This window comes from Jaculus jaculus, chromosome 1 (genome assembly GCF_020740685.1).
Source record: "Jaculus jaculus isolate mJacJac1 chromosome 1, mJacJac1.mat.Y.cur, whole genome shotgun sequence".
Lineage (NCBI taxonomy): Eukaryota > Metazoa > Chordata > Mammalia > Rodentia > Dipodidae > Jaculus > Jaculus jaculus.
In genome coordinates this window covers 186,123,467-186,147,652 of record NC_059102.1, presented here as the reverse complement: position 1 = coordinate 186,147,652, position 24,186 = coordinate 186,123,467, and the positions used below count along the sequence as shown (strand labels likewise).

The 24,186-nt window shown below is 38.4% G+C and overlaps 1 protein-coding gene across 1 annotated transcript in view; it reads left to right on the top strand.

Moving 5' to 3' along the window:
• The window catches only part of Ddx60 (DExD/H-box helicase 60), a 101,708-nt gene that overhangs the window by 30,285 nt on the left and 47,237 nt on the right, over positions 1-24,186 (top strand). Inside the window, exons 11-18 of the mRNA XM_012948492.2 lie at positions 764-869; positions 1,450-1,565; positions 2,921-3,081; positions 7,171-7,423; positions 9,978-10,144; positions 10,663-10,821; positions 13,564-13,713; positions 23,426-23,545. Of these exons, the coding sequence (XP_012803946.2) occupies positions 764-869; positions 1,450-1,565; positions 2,921-3,081; positions 7,171-7,423; positions 9,978-10,144; positions 10,663-10,821; positions 13,564-13,713; positions 23,426-23,545 (1,232 nt within the window). The remainder of the gene's footprint in view (positions 1-763; positions 870-1,449; positions 1,566-2,920; positions 3,082-7,170; positions 7,424-9,977; positions 10,145-10,662; positions 10,822-13,563; positions 13,714-23,425; positions 23,546-24,186) is intronic.

Below are 24,186 nucleotides of genomic sequence, written 5' to 3'. Positions count from 1 at the left end.
TTTCAGGAAAACAAAAATTGATTTATCATTATAGCATCATTGAAAATGTTTCCATTTGATGAATTTTATGGAGAAAAATATTCAAGAGGAATGTCAGAAGGAAAGTTTGCTGAGAACTTAGGGTGTGTTGATAAGGATATTTTCCATGCATATAGGAGGATCACGGTGAGTTTCAGGCCACCCTGAGACTACATAGTGAATTCCAGGTCAGCCTGGCCTAGACAGAGACATTAACTTAGAAAAAAAAAAAAAAAACAACAAAAAGCAAAAACAAAAACAACAACAACAACAAAAAAACAGAACTGCGCTGGCTATCTTTCCATCATTGTCTTCTATATTTTCATCATCATTCTCATGTATTTCCTTCCATTCATTTAATCTACCTACTTATATGTTTAAATATTCCCAATTTATTTATAGTCTATGGTGCTAAAAATGATTTAATGTAGGAGGTAGCTTTATGGGCAGGATTGGAATTGGAAGACAATTAAAGCAAAAATAAAAGTAGTTTTTCTTTTCTTTCCTTCTCTTTGAGGTAGGGTCTCTCTAGCCCAGGCTGACCTGGAACTCACTCTGTAGCCCCAGTCTGGTCTTGAACTCACAGGGATCCCCTACCTTTGCCTCTCAAGTGCTGAAGTTAAAGGTGTGCACCACCACAGCCAGTCATAAAGTTTTTTAATGTGAAGTTTTGAAAAATGATGTGTTATCTTCATGGGTGAAAGTTTTACATTTGACTGAATCTTAAGTTTTTTTTTGTTTACAGATGGCTCCCAGCAAAAGATGCCTAATTTGGGTTTTATTCCAGTGTCATCTACTGTGGTTGATGCATTTGCTGGAGACATTTTGAAAGATTTGCCTTTCTTAAAAAGGTAAGGTCAAAATATGCCTCCACAAATGTTTGTTGGAATGGCTAGTTATTTGTTAAATATTATTTGAAGAAGGCTTCTCTTAATAAATTCCAGCTCTATTTCAGAAGATTTTTGTTTTCAAGCTCAACAAAACCCAAAAAAAATGTTTATTACAGCCAAGGCATGACAAAGCTGATCGATCAGGGACGCAGCCAGACTCGGGAGCTGGAACTGCAACCTCAGAAGATATTTTTTGGAATTAAATAAGTGGATTAAATAAGTTCCATTGCATATATGTTTCTAACACATAATGAGTTTAGTTCAAAATTTTCAATGCCCTTTGACCATTTCTAGGTAGACATCTCTATGATTTTAAATGGAGAGCAAACCACTGTGATCATGTGTCTTAATTTAATGAGTGAATTAATGTAGGTGGAGGGCCATGAGACTGCTGGAGACACGGAATGGCTCTGGTTTCCTAAGTCTTGAGTAAAGTGCTTTTTGTGCTTTGTCGCCTGCACTGTATCACACAGCAAAAGGAGCGGTGTTATATGTGGAGGCATGTGATTTAATATACACATGTATTTCTTCTGTTTTACAGAGATGATCCTATTGTCACCTCACTGGTTAAACAGAGGGAATTTGATGAGCTTCTGCACTGGCATTCTCATAGGCCCCTTAGTGATGATTATGAAAGGACAAAGTGCAACTTTGACTGTGAGTTCTGTATAATTTAAACATACTTTATAGTGTGCCCTTTATTTTGCAGCCCCAGATCATCACTCTATGAATGCTTATTAACAGTTTTTGAATAAGAATTGTCTATAAGATATTTATACGCACACCTGAAGGATGGTAAAGGATATTCCCCATTTTGCTTCCTGATGCTCACTCACACACAGGTTTGCAGGTGCCTCAGGAGGAAGTGCATACATGAGGCACTTGTCTCATTTTTCAGGCACTGCTGCAAGGAAAGACTGTTTTTAGCTTAAGAAATCTAGGTCTCACTCTGGCCCAAACTGACCTGGAACTCACTATAGAGTCTTAGGGTGGCCTCGAACTCACAGCAATACTCTTACCTCTGCATCTTGAGTGCTGGGATGAAAGGCTTGTCCTGTTTATTCTTTATAGTCTCACTTATCAAACTCATGGCTTAGTGGCAATAGTCCCCAGAAGTTTTTTTTTTTTTTTTTCTATCCAGTAATGGAAGGAGTAAGAACATGTTAGATGTTTGTTGTTTCCCTTGAGTTTTCCTCTTTCTTTTTCTGTATGTGCAGTATGTGTGTGTGCATGTGGCATGTAGGCATGTGTTCAGGTGCATGTGCCCCATGCTTGCCAGTCAGGGCGTCAGGTGTCCACCTCTGTTACCCTTCTGATTTGTTTCCTTGAGAGGGAATTTGTTACTGAACCTGGAGCTCCCAGTTTTATAGTTAGGCTAGCTGACTAGTGAGCCCAGGGTCCACTGATCTCTCTGCCACCCTCCCTCTCATGCCAGTGCCAGGGTTACAAGTCTGTGAGGTCATGTCTGACTTTTTCAGGGTCTTATTCTTGTCAATCATCTTGCCAGCCTAATTCTCCTCTTTAACTCATTCACAGGCACATGATAGAGACAGTACTTGTAAACTGTCTTTCTTTTATGTATCACTTGTGCATTCAGTTTGGAAAGTAGGGCACAATTTTTTTTTTCAGCTTATTAAGTAAGATAAATAATTATTGTACAAGCCCGCCTTGGTGGTGCAAGCCTTTAATCCCAGCAATTGGCAGGCAGAGGTAGGAGGATCGCCATGAGTTCAAGGCCACCCTGAGACTACATAGTGAACTCAGGTCGGCCTTGAGCTAGAATGAGACTCTACCTCAAAAAAAAAAAAAAAAATTATTGTACAGGAAAGAGATCATCTAATTTAAGACGTACTCTTTGGCTAAAGTAATCAGAATAATTACTGAATAAATTACAGAATAAATATGAAAGAAATGTGCAAGTGTATTTGGGATAGTCTGAAAACTTAGCTAGAATGATACTGAAAAATATATAGTAATGTCACATTTTAAGTCTTTTTTTTTTTATTTTTAAGCAAAATCAAGGGACTCTAAGGCTCTTGGGTCCTTGCAAACATATCAACGTTTTCAAAGGTTTTATGGGAACTCGTTAGAATCAGTCTCTTCAAAACTCATCGTAACTCAAAGCACTAAGCCTAAGAAGGATTTCCATGAAACCAAGAGTAAAAAGACACATGTAAGTTTTTTAAAAGTTGATTAATTATTTTTATCACTTGTTTCTAATTTGCCATTTATTCACTGTTTTGGTGATTTTTTTCCACAAGTGGCCTTCCATTTTATATAAGTGATCATATTTGTTATGTTTGCTAAGAAAGTCTAACCTGCACATAAATTATCTATGATTCTTGCTATATAATAACATGTATTTATTTAGAAAAGGAAACAGAATTAAGTGACTAAAGCCTTGGGTTAAAAAGTTTAAAACATTAAACATTAAAAAGTTAATGACAATGAATTCTTTGTGCATATATAGCAAAAATAAACATTGAATACTTACTTGTATATTTTTTACTTCAATCATACAGATTGCATTCTTCAAAAGTATTTAAATGATTAACGTACCACCTTTCCAATATTTTTTTTTACCTATTTATTTACTCTCTTCTTGCATGGGCTATTTTCCTGCTACTTTAAGTTTTTCCTTTTCTTGGGCACCATTTTCCTATCCCTTTTATAAGGACCATGTTGAATATAAAATTTAGGGAGTGAAAAATGAAACATTTCTGGAATACAATTTGCATGGGAAAAGTATAAATTAATATTTCTATTAATATAATTGCAGAAAATTTTGTTACAAGTGCATTTACTAATGTGCCCACGCAATGGGAAGGTTGTACTTTGCTGTCTTCTAACAAATGGGCAACATATTAAGATTTACCTTGTTTTGGTAAACTTCAGAATTGGGGATTAGAAAAGGGCATATATTATTAGAAATATGTCCTAAGCCTGGATATTTTTTTTTTCAGGTAAGTTCTCACTCTAGCCCAGGCTAACCTGGAACTCATCTGTAGTCCTAGGCTGGTCTCAGACTCACAGCAATCCTCCCATCTCTGTCTCCCAAATACTTGGATTAAAGGTGTGTGCCATCATACCTTGCCTCCATAGATGATTTAATATATTAGAGTTTTATTATTCTATATATTATAGAGTGTATCATTACTATAAATAATATATAATATGCATTGTATGTTATTATTCTATATATTAGAATAATAAAATTCTCTCATGCCTGTCAAATGAAGTCAGCCTAAAGTTAAAAGAAATGAAGCATAGCGTAAAAGATCCCCCTGCTGACTGCAAAGATAACAAAACTGTATTTTCTTTTTCTTAGCTATGCTTATTCATGCTTATGCTTATGTGCTTATTCATATGTATGTCTGCATGGGCATCCACATGCTCTAGTGTGCATTGGAGGTCAGAGGATAACTTTTCTTTGTCATTATTCAACCTTCCACCTGATTTGAGGCACCATATTTTGCTAGGCTGTCTCTGCCTCCCTTCTTACTAACAGGCATGCAAAGTTTAGAAATGCAGGCTCTGTAGTCCAACATTCATGTGGGTACTGCGAATCTGAACTCAGGTACTGGTGCTTTATCTACTGAGCCATCTCCCCAGCCTCAAAAGAAGGTTTTTTTTTTTTTTTTTTTTTTTAAATGTCTAATTTCTAAAGCTTCTATTTGGGGAAATGTTGGCAAGATTTTTTTAAAAGTGTCATTTTTTTTTTCCCAGTTATCCAGCTAATAATTAACAAGCAAGGAGTGCAAGTTTCAGCACTCTGTGGGACAGGTACAAGTATATATTTGAGGACTTATCGAATGGGTCTCTTGTGTTCTAGTCAAAATAGTATAATAATGAATCACAATTAAAATGTTCTCAGTGCTCTCTCCTGAATGGCTTTGGGGGTCCAGTTAGCAGTGGAGGCTGTGTTAGTTTTTCCTAGACTAATCAGAAAGGAGCCTCATGGAGCCTGCCCCTGCCATCATTGCTTCTCTCTCCTGGTATCAGAAGACATTTCTTGCTCTTGTTGGAAGTTTAGTTGCTGCTACTGTCAGTGCTCTTCTCCTTTGCTTCCATCTTCCTCCTCCTCTTCCTCCTCTATTCCTTTCTCTGTTATAAAATGGCAAATTGGGAAAAATTCTTATATGCCACAATCTAGAAGGTGGAAAGTCAAATGCTTGTTTTTTTTCCATTATGTTTTATCTTTACATGTGAATATATGTGTATGGTATGTATGCATGTTCATATATATATGACACATGTGTATGGATTTTTTGTGTTTACATGTTGAGGTCAGAGGACATCATTGATAATCCATCATAATTATCTTCCTCTATCACACTCCACTTTACTTTTCAAACTATTTTTATTTGTTTATTTGCAAGGACAGAGAGAGAGAGAGAGAGAGAGAGAGAGAGAGAGAGAGAGAGGGAGGGAGGGAGACGGAGAGGGAGAGAGGGAAGGAGAGAAGAAGGGAGGCAGGAAAGGAAAGAGAGAAAAAGGAGAAAGAGAGCGAACTAAAAGTGAGAGCAGGAGACAAAGAGAGAGAGAAAGAGAAATTGGACACACCAAGACCTCCCGACATCCAGCCACTGCAAATGAACTCCAGATACACATGAAACAGAAGCTCGTGGATTCAGCTACACTATAGCTAGCAAGCCATGGGGGTCACCTGTGTCCAACTTTCTGGGGTAGTATTAAGGTTTGTGCTTCCATATCTATTTTTTTTAAATTTTTATTTATTTATTTATTTGAGAGCGACAGACACAGAGAGAAAGACAGATAGAGGGAGAGAGAGAGAATGGGCGCGCCAGGGCTTCCAGCCTCTGCAAACGAACTCCAGACGCGTGTGCCCCCTTGTGCATCTGGCTAACGTGGGACCTGGGGAACCGAGCCTCCAACAGGGGTCCTTAGGCTTCACAGGCAAGTGCTTAACCGCTAAGCCATCTCTCCAGCCCCCATATCTGTTTTTTAATCTATGTGTTGAGAATCTGATCTCAGAATTTCATGCATGTATGGCAAGATTTTACTGACTGAGCCATCTTGGCAGCCCCCTTCCCATTATAAGAAATAAATATCAGTGTTATGCCAAATAAATTATACACTCTTAGCACTTTATAAATATACTCTATTACCAACAGCTTAATAGTCTCCATTTTCAATGTGCAGTAAAGACTGTAAAAAACTGAAGTCTAAGGCTTACCATTGTCCTGTGGAGAAAAACTGCCAAGTGGGTCCAATCCATAGAACACTTGCAAGATTAAAGAGTTGGTCTGGTGTGACTGTTTGATCAGTAAAGTGTTTGCATTGTAAGCATGAAGACCTGAGTTTTACTCTCAGAATCCTCAGTAAAAATATCTATAACTTTTATCTATAACGTAACTGTAATCTTAGCACTGGAGAAGGGGGAGACATGGATTCCTGGAGCTTGCTGGTCAGCGTGTCCAGCCTATTTAGAATTTTTCAAACCAGTGAAAGTCCCTGTATTCTCAGCACTCATGAGGCTGGGGTGGAGAGACAGCCTGGACTTCTGAGTAAGTTACATGTCAGTGGACTAGTGAGACTCAGCCTCAGAACAAAAACAAACAATAGGTTGATGGTTCCTAAGGAATGAAACCCAAGGTTGTCCTCTGGCCTACACACATATGCATTGCACTTATGCATGTGTTCCCACACAAACATGCACCTGTGTACACATGAAGACATGCATGCAGGGACACACACATACACAAAGATTAATGCTTGTAAAAGCTAAAATATTATTAATTGGCTTGAGGGAAGAATGACACATGCCAGACAGGCACAGTAAATCTTGAAGAGTGCTTTGACGGATGCCCTGCAGAGGAATACAACATGGTACTAGCTTGAAACACTCAGAGAAGACTTCATAGTAGACATATTGTGATCAAGTTGGGAGCCAGCAGGTGATGCATGCAATAAAAGCATGATGGCATTCTCAGGTGGCAGCAGGACGACTGCGTGGAGACATGAAAGAACAGTAGTTAGTCTCTTTTATCTATAATGTATACTCTTCCGAAAACAAGGAAATTGTATACAGAGATCCTTTTTACTCACTAAATCTTACTAAATTAGGTGATCATAATTTTTAATTAACAGTCTTAACTTTTAAAAAGCAGATGTTTTGTCTACGCAAGAAAAGGTTGATGGTCAAAATAAGCAAAACACACTTAAAAATATCCCAGTCATGAAATGTCATCCTGGAATATCTCCAACTTATTGCAATATATGCTTCTTTCCTTCTTGGCAGGAGAGCAAGGCTGACATAATTACTAGAGAGAATAAGAAAAGGTTACATGCCAAGGAAGAACAGAAGGAAGAGGAAAAATGGAATGCCCTGTCATTTGCTATCAAAGAAGAGATGAAAAGGAACTTAAACACTGGAGTGAAGAGCCTGGAAGTTTTTTTGAGATCATGTAGGAGTAACCCAGTGAAAGTTCGAGTTGAAATTGCAGGGTTAGAGGCATGCTTGAAGACATGGAAGGAGCATTTTAGGGGGGATGGTATGTGATTTCTAATTCTATCTCCTTGTTTTGGTGAGTTGGAGAATTAGTACAGATGCACTAGTGATGGTTATTCATTAGTTAGAAATCTTGTGTTATAAGAGACTTACATGTGTTTTCTGACTTTATAAAATTCTGGTTGCCTCTATGTTATCAATGAGCAATGACATTTCAGAGGACACTAACAACAAAGAGAACACATTCATAAGCACAAACGGGCATGGGAGACAGCTCAGCGGATACAGCACTCATGAATATCTGAATTCAGATCCCCAGACACTACATAAAAATAGGAAGCTATGGAAGGCTTTTGTCATTCCACCATGCTTATAGTGAGATGGGAAGCAGAGTCAGGACAACTGTGGACCAGCTAGCCTGGAGAAAACAGCAGGAAGCAACAGTTGGAATGACAGAAACTGCCTCAGGTGAGGACAAACAGGAAAAGCTGTTCTCTGACCTCCACACATAGACACACCCACAGCCCTCCTGCATCTTACTCTCAGTGGTGTTCTCCTGCATCATGGGAAGTGCAGGGCTGCTGTGGAAGTCACATAGCATCATAGGCTATCTAGGAACATGTATCTTTGCATTCCTTTGACATCCATTCCAGTTGCCTAATATTCCAAAATGAACGTAGCAAATTTGCAGATATTCTAGCAAATGTCAATAGTCTGGTATTAGTTATGTTCTCTGTGCTGTGAACAAATACCTGACCAGAATCAAATAAAGGAATGAAAGAGGTTCATGTCAGCTTACAGTTCTTGGTGGAAACATTCTTTCATGGCAGTGAAGGCATGGTGGCAGGAGTGGTAGGCTAAGCTGGTCACATTGCATTTGCAGTAAGGAAGCAGAGAATAATAAGAAGTGGGGCTAGGTTGTAAAACTCCAAGGCCCTCATAGACTCACTTCCTCCAGCAAAGCTCCATGATATAAATGTTCTGCAACCTTCCCAAACATTACCAACATCTTGGGACAAAGTGTTCAAATACATGATCCTATGGGAATATTTTACATTCAAACCACAACAAGATGGGGTTGTGAGTGTTATTTTTGATGCTCTTTTTCTCTTTTCTCACACGAACTTTTATAACCATCAACAGCTTTTTAAAAATTTTTTTTTGGTTTATTTTTATTTATTTATTTGAGAGCGACAGAGAAAGAGGCAGAGAGAGAGAGAGAGAGAGAGAGAGAGAGGAGAGAATGGGTGCGCCAGGGCTTCCAGCCACTGTACACGAATTCCAGATGCATGCGCCCCCTTGTGCATCTGGCTGACGTGGGTCCTGGGGAATCAAGCCTCGAACCGGGGTCCTTAGGCTTCACAGGCAAGCACTTAACCTCTCCAGCCCAACAGCTTTTAATATCACAGTCAGAACTTACTCACAAGCCACATCTTACCACAAGGGTTGATGATAAGCACAGACTTTAACTTGGGCACATTGAAACTCCTAGTAATATGGAGATAGAAAAAAAGGACATTTTGATGATCTGTGATGGGTAGGCAACCACATTGTAGTATTTATTACATGTGCTCTTGTCTTTATTTTTCTCCCATGTATATTCTGCCTATCCTCCAAATCCAGTCCATGAAACGTCCTTACCCAAGGCCTTCCTGGGCAGTTAGGCTCACATAATAACTGTAGTTTTAAATCTGATGTGGTCAATCTCATATTATGTCTTAACTGAACCCAAAGTTCCTGGAGGGAAAAAACTCTACTATATGTCCATAGTAACCTCTCATAACATTCATTTGGGGGTTGTTAATATTTGTTAAATAGGTTGAAAAAGTATGTTGATTAGAAGAAATGTGATGTGCATGAAAATATTAGCAGAGGGGAGGAATAAAAAGCATATTCATGCCTTTAAAGACATTGGGAGGGCTTATCAAACTCTGGAGCTGCCTGTTGAGATAGATGAATTTGATTGAAAGGATTATGTCAAATATTATCTAAGGTCAACAGTAGGGCTCAATGAATGCTCCTAAGATTTTAAACCAGATATAAAAGATTATAGAACTAGTTTGCTTGAGCATAGTAAAGAAAACATAAAAAAAAGAGAGGGAGAAAAGATTTATTATTTCCTTCTACAAAGTTCAGTTTTCACAATGTTACTTTACTCATGCATGATCTTCCAAGTTTTACTTTTTTTTTAATTTATTTTTTTGGTTTTTTGAGGTAGGGTCTCACTCTGGTCCAGGATAACCTGGAATTAACTCTGTCATCTCAGGGTGGCCTCGAACTCACGGTGATCCTCCTACCTCTGCCTCCCGAGTGCTGGGATTAAATGTGTGCGCCACCATGCCCGGCTCAGGTTTTACTTTTTATTCCTGCACTGATCCCAGCTTTCAGTGATTGATGGCCATAATAGATGATTGATAATTGAAATTTTCAAATTTATTTAGCCTTTCCCACTCCCTAACCTGCATTAATGCCAAATATAAGTGTGATTTTAATTTAAATTTAATTAAGGTCAATAGGCTAGTTGACTAATCTTGGGTAGTAAAATTTTATTAATTTGATGGCTTGTATAACAATTTAATTATCTATTCTTTACCAAGGTAAAACAACAAAAGATTTAAGTATAGCTGTTAAAATGATGAAAAGGATCCATTCCTTGCTGGACAAGTACTCAGAACTTCTGCAAGAGGCAGATCAGAAACTCATAGCCCGATGCCTTAGGTACCTAGGATTTGATGAGTTGGCAAAGTCTTTCTACCCATCCCAGGTAATATTGTTTTGGAAGTTCTTCATTTTAGTAAAATGCCCACCCCCCTACATATGTGTGTGTGTGTGTGTGTGTGTGTGCTGTTTTGAAACATAGTTACCTTTTCTAGATTTTTTAGTGAAAATATCATTTTTCTTAATACAACTGCCACAATTTTGAATTCATTGATAATTATAGATCTGGAGCAAAAGGTGCCTATATAAAGTAAATGTGAGGCTTCTGTAGATCTTTAAAAATTCTAAGCATATATGTTATTCTACTAGCACAATAACTTAAATGTATAGAGATTGGTTGTTTTAACTATATCAGATTGTACTCACAAATGCCATAGTAAATATTTGAAAATCTTGATAACTACTAATTTATTCACAGTTAAATGGGTAATTTAAGTGATAACACTATCATGAAGTTTAAAGGGTGATAAATGCTTTTTCACATAGGAGGAATTCAGTCATAATTTATTTGTAAATGTTTATTTAAATAATGGTTTTTCAAAATGCTCTTTTAAAACAATATAGAATGTAGCAGATGACATAATAGAGAAGAAGCACAAAAAATATTCAATTGGTATTGGACCAGCTCGGTTTCAACTACAATACATGGGTCCACATTTGATAAGAGAAGAAAGAAAGGATCCAGATTCCAGGGTTGCAGATTTTATTCCTGACACGTGGCAGGTAAAGATGTGAATGAAAAAATAAATTATGTTTTCTTATTACATGTAAGTTCATGAATTTCTTACTCATTTCTGTATATGTTTGACATGGATTTTTTTTTTTTTTTCTTTCTTGAGGTAGGGTCTTACCCTGGTCCAGGGTGACCTAGAATTAACTATGTAGTCTCAGGGTGGCCTCAAACTCACAGCGATCCTCCAACCTCTGCCTCCCGACTGCTGGGATTAAGGTTTGTGCCACCACACCTGGCTCTGGAATTCTTTTTAAAAAATACTTTATTTTTATTTATTTATTTGAAAGAGGGAGAGAGATACAGAAATAGACAGGTAGAGAAAGAGGGAAAGAGAGAGAGAGAATGGGCGCTGCAGGGCCTCTAGCCACTGTAAATGAACTCCAGATATTTGCGTCCTTTTGTGCATCTGGCTTATGTGGGTCCTGGGGAGTTGAACCTGGGTCCTTTGCCTTTGTAGGCAAGCACCTTAACTGCTAAGCTATATCTCCAGCCCAATGGAATTCTGAATATTAAGTCATTTTATTAAAAATATGTAGTGACTCAGGGCCGGGTGTGATGGCACATGCCTTTAATCCCAGCACTTGGGAGCCAGAGGTAGAAGGATCACCGTGAGTTCAAGGCCACCCTGAGACTACATAGTGAATTCCAGGCCAGCCTAGGCTAGAGTGAGACCCTACCTCAAAAAGTACAAAAAAAAAAAAAAAGTGTCTTAAATGCCTTTTGTAGACTTTCACATTTAGAGAAAGTAAAGTAAGTATTTAATTCACATATATAGATTTGAAGTTTTAAGATGTCTTTTTTATACAGTTGTATCATTATGAACCAGGTTTTGGGTTTCCCATGTCAATAAGCCATCAAAACAAATAGTATAATTGTGCATGGACAAATTTGGGTAAACAGTAGAGTTAATTATTTAGACAAAAAATTATAAATAACATTTGCCACTACTGCAGATATTCCTCTATAAATAGATAGGAGAGAATCTTGCTGGCTGCAGAATTTGGAAGCATACATGCAAAATGCAGAATGCTGATAAGCTGAGTGTGTTCACTTTGAAAAATGAAAAATTGTACATTGAGTCAGAATGTATAAATCACCTTTTAATTATGATAATGACATATGTTAAGGCAGCCTTCCATTTTTAGAGGACCACAGTTGGAGGCAAGGTGGTCCCATTCACTGGATGTCCTCTGAGGATGATACATCTGTCGATGCACATCTGTGCATGTTCCATTTCCTAGCTATTTTGAGGGCCTCTGAGGGTAGGAGTGCTTGTGTTAGAAAACATAACATCTTGAAAACAATAAACAGAAATCTAGCTAGGGCTGGGTTCAGGCTTTTTGAACAATCTTCTTTAGAGAACTACCAACAATTCCCATAAATATTACTGTCCATGGCCATGGCCTCCAAGAAAGCCCCACCTCTGAAAGTATCTTTCAGTATTATGACCCTAGTGACAAGCTTTTAATACCATGACTCTTGTAGGACATAAAATCATATGCAAACTGAGCACTGACTTTCTCCTTTTTATTTTGATAATGGTGGGGTATCTTACAAAAAATCCTTGCTGAATTCTCATGAAACCAGTTCTTCCTTTCAGTGTAGTTCCAAGGCAGTCAAATCCTCTCCCAAATGATTATATATACACTGTAATTTTTTGTGCACACTTCATTCTGATGTGTAGCTTTGAGGGGCTCTAGAGTCACAGGAGTATGTGGGGCACATTGGGATTTAGGGGAGTTTTCCATCTTCTACTCCGTATGTAGGTTTTCAGTTTATTTCATTAGTCATTGTCTTGGTGGGTAAAACCAGAGGATGCAGAGAGGAGTCTCCCACATGCCCTCCAGAGTAGGTACCTGGCAACTGTCTATACACAAAGCAGAGAGTAAGCAGGAAGATGCAGAATCCTTGGTATTTCTTTACCTCAGCCATTTGTTTACTATCATACAATAAGTATTGGCTACTTCTTAGAATTGTATCTTTTAAAGCTGTTCTGCATTTCCTAACTGACAAATAACCACAAAACCATTTTCAATATCAAGATATCTTACTCCTATTCACTCTCCATTTTATGAGTGATGTTTCTCTTTTATTATTATATATTCATTGTTTAAAAAACAGTCTAGGGTTGGAGAGATGGCTTAGTGGTTTAGCGCTTACCTGTGAAGCCTAAGGACCTGGTTCGAGGCTCGCTCCCCAGGACCCACGTTAGCCAGATGCATAAGGGGGCGCATGCGTCTGGAGTTCATTTGCAGTGGCTGGAGGCCCTGGCGTGCTCATTCTCTTGCCCTCTCTCTATCTGCCTCTTCCTGTCCCTCTCTGTCTCTCTCAAATAAATAAACAAAAATAACAAAAAAATTTTAAAAACCTGGGTCTAACTAGGACATTTATGTCAGTGTTTATTATGTACTTGATCATGTCTTCCATCACACACCCTTGTTTTGCTTTCACACTCCTCTTTATGGTCCTCCTTCTTTTCCAAAAAAACTTCCTCATGTTTTCATTTTTTAAATTTTAATCATTACATTCCACATTTTGTCTGCTCCAAAGCAAACAGATTATGTCCTTTGCAAGAATGGCATGCAGTCACCAGGTTTTTATTTTGGTTATTATTTTGTCTTTGCAGGTCCCAATCATTGATGTTCAAAAATCATACTGTAAGTGTACTAACATGTTTGATTTGGTAGCACTTGTTTTTATTGTTGACTCAAATCATGCTTTGAACCTTACAGAGAGAACTCCTGGATGTTGTGGATAACTATGAGTCTGCAGTGATTGTTGCCCCAACGTCTTCAGGCAAAACCTATGCTTCCTATTACTGTATGGAGAAGGTGTTGAAGGAGAGTGATGAAGGGGTGGTTGTGTATGTTGCCCCAACAAAGGTAATGGTTTAGTGGAAAAAGTATTCTTGTCATTCATAAACTACTTCTTGAAAAATATTGGACATGGATATGTGATAGATCTTCATCTTTTTTTATTCCTTATCTTCTTTAAATTTTTCATTACCTTTGTTTTAATAAGCAAAGTAATGTTTTATAGCAATTTCATAATACTTCATAGTACTTTGTTTTCTTTGATCCTCTTATCCCTTCCCTACTCCCCATCCTTCACCTTCCTTTACACAATTCCACTTTCATGTCATTTCCATTCTATTACCCCTTTTCCCTACCTCATTTTTCCCCTCTCATGGTCCCCTTTATAGTTTCATGACCTATACCCACATCTACACACACGTTCAAAAATTAAAAGCTCAGTTACACATATGAGAGAAAATGTAATATTTCCTTTCTAAAGATACTTCCCAACTCTGTTTTCCTGCAATTATCATGATTTCAATTTTCTTTAAGGTTCATTAGAATTCCATCATGCATAAGTACCACATTTCCTATAGCCATTTATCTGTTGGTAGACATTTAGGGTGGCTCTATTTCACAGCTATTATGAATAGTACAGAAATATGGATGTGAAAGTATTTCTACTCTAGGACTTAGACATCTTTGGGAATGATACAGCTGGGTCCTGATTTTAGCTTTGTTTTTTCTTTGAGGAATAAATAGTGTGGGTGTACCAGTTTATAGTCATACCATCAGTGATTAAGTGTTCTTTCCTCACACCCTTGCCAGAATTTGTGTCATCTGATTTCTTTTTATTAGCCAGGCTGACTGGAATAAGAGTAGTTTTAATTTGCTTACTCTGAAGGATGCCAATACATTTAAAAATATTTATTTGTCATTCTTATTTCCTTATTTGAGAACTGTCTATTCACTTCATTAGCTTACTTATTGCCTGGGAGGTTTAGATTTCTGTTCAGTTTTTACAGTTCCTTACTCTTTATTTATTCTAGATACTAAGTAGAGCCTGAAAAGATTTTCTTCTAGTCTGTAGGCTGTTTCGTTGCTGTGCTGATAGTGTCCTGTGCAATTAAAGAAGGGTTTTTATTTCATGTGATCCCATGGGTCAGTTCTTGAAGTTACTTATGGTGCTTTTGTAGTCTGCTTTATTCCTCCCTAGATTAACAGTTTGGTAGCCCACTTGGGACTATGGAGTGTCAAAAATGCAAGAAAGAGAGGGCTATTGGATTTTCAAGATGATTTTGTATTTTGGACTTTGATCATGTTGAACTTTTCAATGTCTTGGCTGTATCCTATTTTGACATGATAATGTTCTTGGTATTCTTACTTCTATGTATGTAGCAGTTATCTATGTGTTGCTCAGACAAAAATCAACTGATTAAAGGCAGCTTTATGGGAGCAAAGTGTTTGCTGCACTTTATAGTTTTTAGGGGAAGTTTTGTCATGGAAGATAAAGGATGGAAGAACAGAGGCTGGGCATCATATATTGTCATATATTGTCGAGTTACCTTGTGAACACTCAGTAGGGTGGGATGAATAAACTTCAAGGTACATCTCCAGTGATGCTCCTTCTCCAGCAAAGTTTCACCTCCCAAAGTCTCTACCAACTGGTGATTGACTATGAGGATTAATCACAAACAAGTGAGACTATAAGGGACATTTCACACTGAAACCACCACAATGGAGTAATATATTTATTTATTTGTGTAGGTTGGAGTAGCTTTGCATCCCTGACATGAACAAAACTTATTTGTGATGTATATCTATATAAGATGGTCTTCAATTCAATTTGCAAGCATCAGGTTGAGGATTGAATAGGCCAATAATTTTCTTTTTTGTTTTGTTCTTACCCAGTTTTGGTATCAAGTGAGCACTGTTGTGGAATAGTATGAGAAGTACTGGTGTTGTATATTTGCTCAAAGTTTGGTAGGATTTATCTTTTAATCTGTCTAATTATGGGAACTTGGGGAAGTATTTTTTCTTTTTTTATTAATTAGTTTGTACTCAGTGAATACAGTCAGTTTGGTACCTTTATTAGGCTGATCCATGACCTACCCCCTCCCCTTAACCCCTCCTTGTTGAGGTATATGGGTCATGCATTCTGAAGTTAGCCCACACTTATGGGTAGGATAAATGTCTCTGTGTATCATGACTGAACATGTAGCTCTGACATTCTTTCCTCCCCCTCTTCCACAAAATATCCCTGAGCCCTGTTGGGTTCATTTTTGGTCTGCTTTGGTGATGAGGTGTTGGGGGCCTCTGGGTCTCTGGATCTCTGATTTGGTAGGAGTTGATTTTTCTCTGTGTTGATATCCTTCACCCTGCTGCTGGTACCCAGTTCACCAAGAAAATAGCACCCTTGCTTGTTTCCTCAATTACTCTTAGTTTCAGCCGGGGCCCTTTTGAGGTATGATGGGTAGCACTTTCTTTAGGATCTACATCTATCTGAAAAAGAGAAGAAGATTTTACAATGGAGAGTAAGTTAGCACCAGACAAATGAGATAACCATTACTTTTCTTTTAGAGAATTTAATAGGTGTAGGCCCTCTTGTAGCCCATGATTGATGGTAGCTTGATAATGGAGAGTGGGCTTATGTTTAGATATGATTCTGAATTGTTTCCCAGCTCCAGCTATGGGTCCTGTACCACTGAGGGGATCAGTTAGACAAATCAAGAGCAGCTGGTGCCCCCCTCCTCCATGGCTGTGTGCCACTATTGCACTTGTGTGGGCATCACAACAGGTCATTTGCTGCTAAGTATGTTAGACCATGAGTTGCTTGGACAGATATTGCTCATTTCCCCCAGTCGCCCATGTAGCACCTTCTGGCACTAGACACTCTGACTCTCCTGGGACTGACTCTCTCCTGGTTTCCAGCCATGCCGTTCAATTTTATGTGTCAGCTACATATGGTGTCTTCAGCAATAGGGTCTTAACACTAACCTTTGGAGGATCATCAAGTACTCTGACAGAAATCTGTCATTCTTTTAGGAAACCTTGTAGGTTTCTCTGATCAAAAGCTCATTGTGGATGGTAGCCCCATGCTGGTACTGGGAGTTACAGGTCAGTGTTCCCTAAGAAAATGAGGAAAAAGATAACTAATATACAAGATGTAGAGAGATGATAGACAGAGGGAAAGGGAGGGAGGGAAGATGTAGAAGATTTAGGTTAGACTTGATCCTACCCTCTCCAGTTCTTGTGCTTCAGGTGTTTCCTGTAAGGGCCCAGTGAAGGTTCAGCCATTTGGTCTGCCTTTTAGGAAGTAGAATTATATAGTACCATTGCCATTTGAATCTAGATTAGTGTTTCCTACCCCTTCGATGCCCTTCCCTCCCTCCCCATCCATCCTAGTGTCTAGTCCATGAGATGCTTGCTGGTATGTAAGGTATCTTGGGTAGATTCTGGTTAGGTGCTGTAGGTGAGTGAGACTATGTGGTGATTTTTTTTTTTTTTTTGTGATTTGGTAAGTTCACTGAGAATGATCCATTTGGACTTGAATGTAGTGCATGGTGAAATGTGTGGATCAAGTTTCAATTTCCTGCATGTGGTTATCCAGTTTGTCCAGCTCTATTTGTTGAAGATGCTGTCTTTTTTCCAGCCTATATTGTTAGGACCTTTGTCAAATATCAAGTAGCTGTAGTTGTTTGACCCACAGTCCAGGTCCTCAAGTCTATTCCATTGGTCTATACTCCTGTTTTTATGCTAGTACCATTCTGTTTTTATTACTATGGCTTTGTAATATAGCTTTAGATCAGGTATGGTTATGCCTCCAGAGGTATTTCTTCTGCTGAGTATATGTTTGGATATGTGAGGTCTTCTGCCTTTCCATATGAAATTTTAGATCATTTTTTCTATCTCTGTGAAGAACACTGTAAGGATTTTAATTGGAATTTCATTAAATCTGTATATTGCCTTTCGTAGGATTGTCATCTTCGCAATGTTAATTCTGCCTATCCAGGAGCATGGGAGGTCTTTCCATTTTTTCAAGTCCTCCTCAATTTCTTTTTTGAGTGTTTTTATATTTTCATTGTAGAGATCTTTCACTTCCTTGGTTAACATTATTTCAAGGTTTTTTTTTTGTTGTTGTTGTTGCTATTGAAAATGGGACTATGTCCCTTTTTTCTTTCATTGTATCTTTGTCATTTGCATATAGAAAGGCTACCGATTTTTGTACATTGATTTTACTATCCTGCTACTTTGATATAGGAGTTAATCACCTTCAGGAGTTTTGGGATGGAGTCTCCTGGGTCTCTTAAATATACAATCATGTCATCAGCAAATAGGGCTAACTTAACTTCTTCCTTTCCAAATTGTATCCCTTTTATTTCCTTCTCCTGTCTTATTGCTTGAGCTAGGACTTCCAGTACTATATTGAAAAGCAGAGGTGAGAGAGGACAACCTTGTCTTGTTCCTGATCTTCATGGGAATTCCTCCAGTCTCTCTCCACTAAGTATTATTTAGGCCTTCGGAGCTTTGTATATTGCCTTTATTATGTTAAGATATGTTCCAACCATGCCAATTCTCTCCAATGTTTTGATAATGAAGTGATGTTCTATCTTGTCAAAGGCATTTTCTGCATCTATCAAGATGATCATGTGGCTTTTATGTTTAACCTTGTTTATGTGGTGTATTACATTGACAGATTTCCGTATGTTGAACCACCCCTGTGTTCCTCAGATGAATCCCACTTGGTCAAGGTGGATAATGCTTTTGAAGTGTTGTTGGATTAGGTTTGAGAGGATTTTGTTCAGGATCTTTGCATCTAAGTTCATCAGGGAAATAGGCTGGTAGTTTTCTTTTCTTGTGTCATGTCTACCTGGGTTTGGAATTAGGGTGATACTAGCTTCATAAAAGGAGTTGGGTAGCTTTCCCTGTTCTTCAATTGTGTGGCACAGTTTTAGGAAGATTGGTTTGAGTTCTTCCATGAAGGTTTGATAGAATTCAGCTGATAAGCCATCTGGTCCTGGACTATTCTTCTTGGGGAGGTTTTTTATTACTTTTTCAATCTCCATTAGTGTGATGGGTTCAATGAGGTGGTTAAGCTGCTCTGAGTTTAGCTTTGATAGATGGTATGCATCCAGGAATTTAAATCCATCTCCTCCACATTATCCAGTTTTGTGGAGTAGGGGTTTTTGAAATAAGTCCTGATGATTCTCCCAATTTCACTTAGGTCTGTTGTGATTTCTCCTTTTTTTATTTTGAATTTTGTTAATTTGAAGCTTCTCCTTTTTTTGCTTGATCAAATTGGCCAGGGGATTGTCCATCTTGTTTATTTTTTCAAAGAACCAGCTCTTTGTTTTGTCAATTGTCTTAATTGTTTCCTTGGTTTCCAACTCATTTATCTGCTCTGATTTTAATTATTTCTTTCCTTCTGGAGCTCTTTGGTTTGGATTTTTTTTTTTCCAGTGCCTTTAGGTGTATGGTTAGGTTATTGATTTGGGATCCTTCTGTGTTTTTCTTGAAGGCATTGAGTGCTATGAATTTTCCCCTGAGGACCACCTTCACTGTGTCCTATAAGTTTTGATATGATGTGTTCTCATTGTCATTCACTTCCAGGAATTTTGCAATTTAATTTTTTATTTCATCCACTATCCATTTATTGTTTAAAAGTGTGCTGTTCAGTTTCCAGGGGCCTTTGGGATTCTTGGTGGATCTTTTGTTGTTGATTTCTAGCACTATAGAATTGTGATCTGATATCATGCATGGAATTATGTTAATTTTCCTAAATATGTGGAGGCAGTCTTTGTGACCTATTTTAGAGAATGTTCCTTGGGCTTCTGAGAAGAATGTGTAGACTGTGGATTTGGGATGGAAAGTTCTGTAGATAACCTTTAGGTCTAAAAATGATCTATGGTTTTGTTGAGCTCTCTTACTTCCCTGTTGAGTTTCTGTTTGGATGATCTGTCTATTCCTGATAATGGTGTATTGAAGCCCGCAGCTATGATGGTGTTGTGGGTTATTTCTGTTTTATTGTCAAGAAGGTTTTGTTTTATGAACTATGGTGCCCCTGTATTTGGTGCATATAGATTTATGATTATAATATCCTCTTGATGTATCATTCCCTTGATAAGTAGGAAGTGGCCTTCTTTGTCTTTTTTGATTATTTTTGGTTTAAATCTATTTTATCTGATATTAATATAGCTACACCTGCTTGCTTCTTGTTCCCATTTGCTTGGAATATTGTTTTCCACCCTTTCGCCCTGAGGAGGTGTCTGTCTTAATGGTGAGGTGGGTTTCTTGAAGTCAACAGATTGATGGGTCTAAATTTTTGATCCATCCTGTTAGCTTGTGTCTCTTGATGGGTGAATTAAGGCCATTAATATTTAAGGTAATGACTGTGAGATTTGATTTGATCCCTGTCATATTGTGGTGGTAGATGTGTGTTTGTGTTTTCATGGGCTTTGAAGTTTTTTGCGCCTACTCTGAGTTTGGTTATTGTGATCTGCTTCTTATAGGCATTTGAGTTTGATTATTTGTTTCTTCTCTGTGGAGAATTTCCTGAAATACTCTCTGTAGGTTTGGTTTTGTGTTCATATAATTGTAAATCTGAGTTTTGTCATGGAAAGTATTTCTTTCACCATCTATTATGAGGGATACTTTTGCCTGGTAAAGTAGTTTGGGTTTGAAGCCATAGGTTCTTAGACTTTGGAGTGTTTCTTTCCAGACCCTTCTAGCTTTCAGGGTTTCCATTGAGAAGTCTGAAGTAATTCTGATGGGGTTACCATTGAAAGTGGTGTGCTGTTTTTCCCTAGCTACTTTTAGGATTTTCTCTTTGGTGTCAATGTTTAGAGTCTTAATGACGATATGTCTTGGAGAGCTTCTCCTTTGGTCCTGTCTGTTTGGAGATCTGTTGGGTTCTTGTATCTTGATGGGCCTTTCTTTTAAGAGACTGGGGATGTTTTCTTCAATTATTTTGTTAAATAAGTTCTCCATGCATTTGGTCTAAAATTCTTCTCCTTCTGGTATTCCAGTGATTCTGATATTAGGAAGTTTAAATGTATCCCACAATTCCCTCATGTTCTGTTTACAGAAACTTATGAACTTACTGAAGTTTTTGAACTCTCGAACTGTTTCTTCCATCTTGTCTTCCAGATCAGAGTTTCTATCCTCCACTTTGCTGACTCTTTTCTTGAGAGCCTCTAGAGATTTTTGGACTTGTTCAATTAAGATTGCATTTTCTACTACTTTTCTATGTTTCATTTCCATCCCTCTGTCAAGCTCCCTTTTCACATCATTTTCTGATTTTCTTGATGATTCTTGAAATTCATCCTTGCATTTTTTATATCTTCATTTAGTATGGCTAACTGATTTTTAAGGTCTTTTTTCCCCCTCTCCCTCAAATCTATTAACTCTTTGAACTCCTTCCATTTTCTTATCTATTTATTCTAGCTTAGTGATGGTAGCATTTACACAATTATCGTTCCTTTGTTGCTTTCCTGCAAGTCCTACCAGAAGGTTGGTCAGGGTTGCATTGCTCATAGCTTCAATTTGATGTTCTGATCCTAATAATTCTTCTATGTTTTGGTTAGATGTATTCATTGTAGGACTGGGCAATCTAACTGGATTTTCTCGCATTTGATTTTTCATGTTATTTCTTTTGCACTGTGGTCTGCCCATGACAGTGTACGGCACGTAGGTGGGTGGGTCAGCCTGGGCTCTAGCGCAATGGGAATCTGAAGTAGTCTGTTGCAGTTGCCTAGCAGCCTGGGCTTTGGCTCCCACTTGCCAAAGCCACCTATCTACTACCTAACAGGGGCACTAAAGTTGCTTGAATTCTCAAATGGTAATGCGCCAAAGCTTCCTGTGTTCGAGCTTGGAGGGGGACTGAGGTACCAAGCACTGAAGCAGCCCAAACTCTGGCTGGGAACATTGGGACCCAGAAACAATCTGCGCTCCCCCGCCACAGGACAATGGTGGATGGCCGGCATGGCAGACAGGTAGGGGATTGCACCTGAGCTGGTGCAAGTGAGAGACACAGTGTGGTCTTGTGTGGCTGTTGCTGTGGGACTGGGCTCGCTGAATGTACAATGGCAGGAGCAGTAATATGGGCAAGTGTGCAGAGCAGTTTAAGGTTCCACACGCAGGGATCGATCTGCATATGATTGGCATGCGATCGGAGCATGGCGGCAGTGGCACCAGATGCAGTGGCTATTTGGTGGGAGGACTGGGCTACCCATCTACTAGGGGATCCACCATTTCCTGTCCCCTCCCCCCGTGCCCTCCCACTGACATGAAAATACATGCTGATGCCACTTTTTAATGACTGCTTAGTTGTATTTTAAATTTTACTTCATCATTATCTTATGAAATTTATCTTACTTGTTATATTATAAAATTTTGTCACTATTACATATATAATAGTATATATATTAATATGTTGTAATATATATATATTATAATATATATATTATGTAACATATATATATTATAATATAATATATATATATCTCCATAAGCATGAAATAGATGTTTTGTGTCTGCTGTCTAGGGTATCCTAAGCAATGTTCTCCTAATTCATGTATATGCTCAAGCTTCCAAAATCTGAGAGAATTCCCCACAAATGACATTGTAATGAGGAAAGTGGGGTTCTGGGGTGCTTCCTGGAACCACAAGCCCTTAGTTCATATCTGCAAACTAACCCAAGAATTGGCAATTCCAGATTCAAGATAATGATTTTTAAAATACCACATTTTATTCTGATTTTTACAAAGGAGTGCACAAAGGGGAAGGTCGAGGGGTAAGGGGAAACAAAGTGGGGAGAAGTACATCAGGTGGAGGCCAGAAGCCCATGTGGACCAAGAGTGGCCCAGGAGTCCATGTGACCAATAGGGATCTGGGGGAAAATGTGTGGAAAGAAACAAAAAAAGAAAGTTCAAGGAGCTCCTGTCATGTGTGGATCTGGAGGAGGTAAAGAACTCGTGGAGAGAAAGTGCTCTGCCTGGGTCTGGGCCTGGGCCTGAGCCAAGCCTGAGTCAGCCAATGCCCAGCAGGGATGGGAGGGTGGGTGGAGGCTCAGGGGAGGGGGGGGGACTCACCCACAGCTGGAAATTCCCAAGTGGTCAGAGAGCTAGAGAGCCTGTCTCCCCAGGTAAAGGTATTTCTAACCTTCTGGTAGTGTCTTTTTGCCCAAGTGAACCAGAGGACCAGCTGGTTGGTTAGGACTAGGGGCTGTCTCAGGAAGAGATTAGCTCTAGCAGAATTCTGAGGGGCTGAACTTGAACACAATGCTTAAATCCTATGAAAGATCTTTCTCCCAGGAGGGGGTCCTAGGTCCTGACTATTAGTGGAAAGACAGTTCTTTGGAAATAGGCAAGTAATAAGAAAAACTTTCATGTCCTTTTTACATCTTCAGGGGTCCAGTCATCCTAACGCTACACCACCCTTAACACTCTACATGCCCTTCTTTCTGTGGCAGATTTGCAGATTCTCTTAAAGTTAATCTTCCACTTATTTCACTATGCAAACTTTCTTTTATCTGACACATAGGAAACATTCCCTATTTTACTTCTACATGCCGAATTCATGTTTTTCTGTTTTACTTCAGGTTGAAGTTCATCAATACAGTTTAGATAGATGCTCAGTCACATATTTCAAAGAGAAAGCTTTTTAACATAGAGCATTTGGATGACGGGTACAGGAAGGGGTGGTTAAGTTTTCTACATTCGTAGCATGACACCCTTTGGAACCCCATTGTTCCATGAACTGTTGCCCATGTGATCAATGAATCTGTTTTCTTGCCCATCAGGCACTTGTTAATCAAGTGGCAGCAACTGTTGTGCACCGTTATGCCAAAAATCTGCCAAATGGTTTAACTTTGTGTGGTGTTTTTACAAGGGAGTATCGTCACGATGCCCTCAACTGCCAGGTATGACATTAGTAAACTTGATATCAAATTATATAACAGTATTTATACATCTCTTTAATGAAAAATCCAACATTTTCCCAAGACCTGTACAAATAACTTTCTCGAACTGATGAAAATCCAAATGGCTTTAGAGAAAAATATAGTTCTGTTACATTCCAAAGAATGTGAAAAATAAAACTCGTTTTCTAGGATTTCAGTTTATTCTTCATTATGCCATGTTGGTTTCTAATAGGATTCAAATTAAACAAATATTTTTATAAGCTAAAAATTAATTAATAATTAAAGAAAAATTCATAATTTAAAATGGTATATTATTAGGAGTGTACCTTAACCTTGTGTGAATGAAATTAAAGGTTGATTTCCTCCTTGTTGAGCTAACAGATGATTAAGACAAAATGAAAAGGCAGAACATGCTCATAGAACTTGTGTAGCAGACCTAGTGATGTGCTACCCAGGTTGCTTTTCAAGAAGAATTTGTTGCTCAGATAAGGGGCATGTAGCAAGAAGCCAGCTGTTATGTCTTCACTGTCCACATCCTGTGGCTGAGCTAGGTAGAGTGGATAAATAATAGGTTCTCCTGCTTGATGTGGAACATATCTGATAGGCAATATTCATTGCAGAATATTTTGAACAAGCTCGGC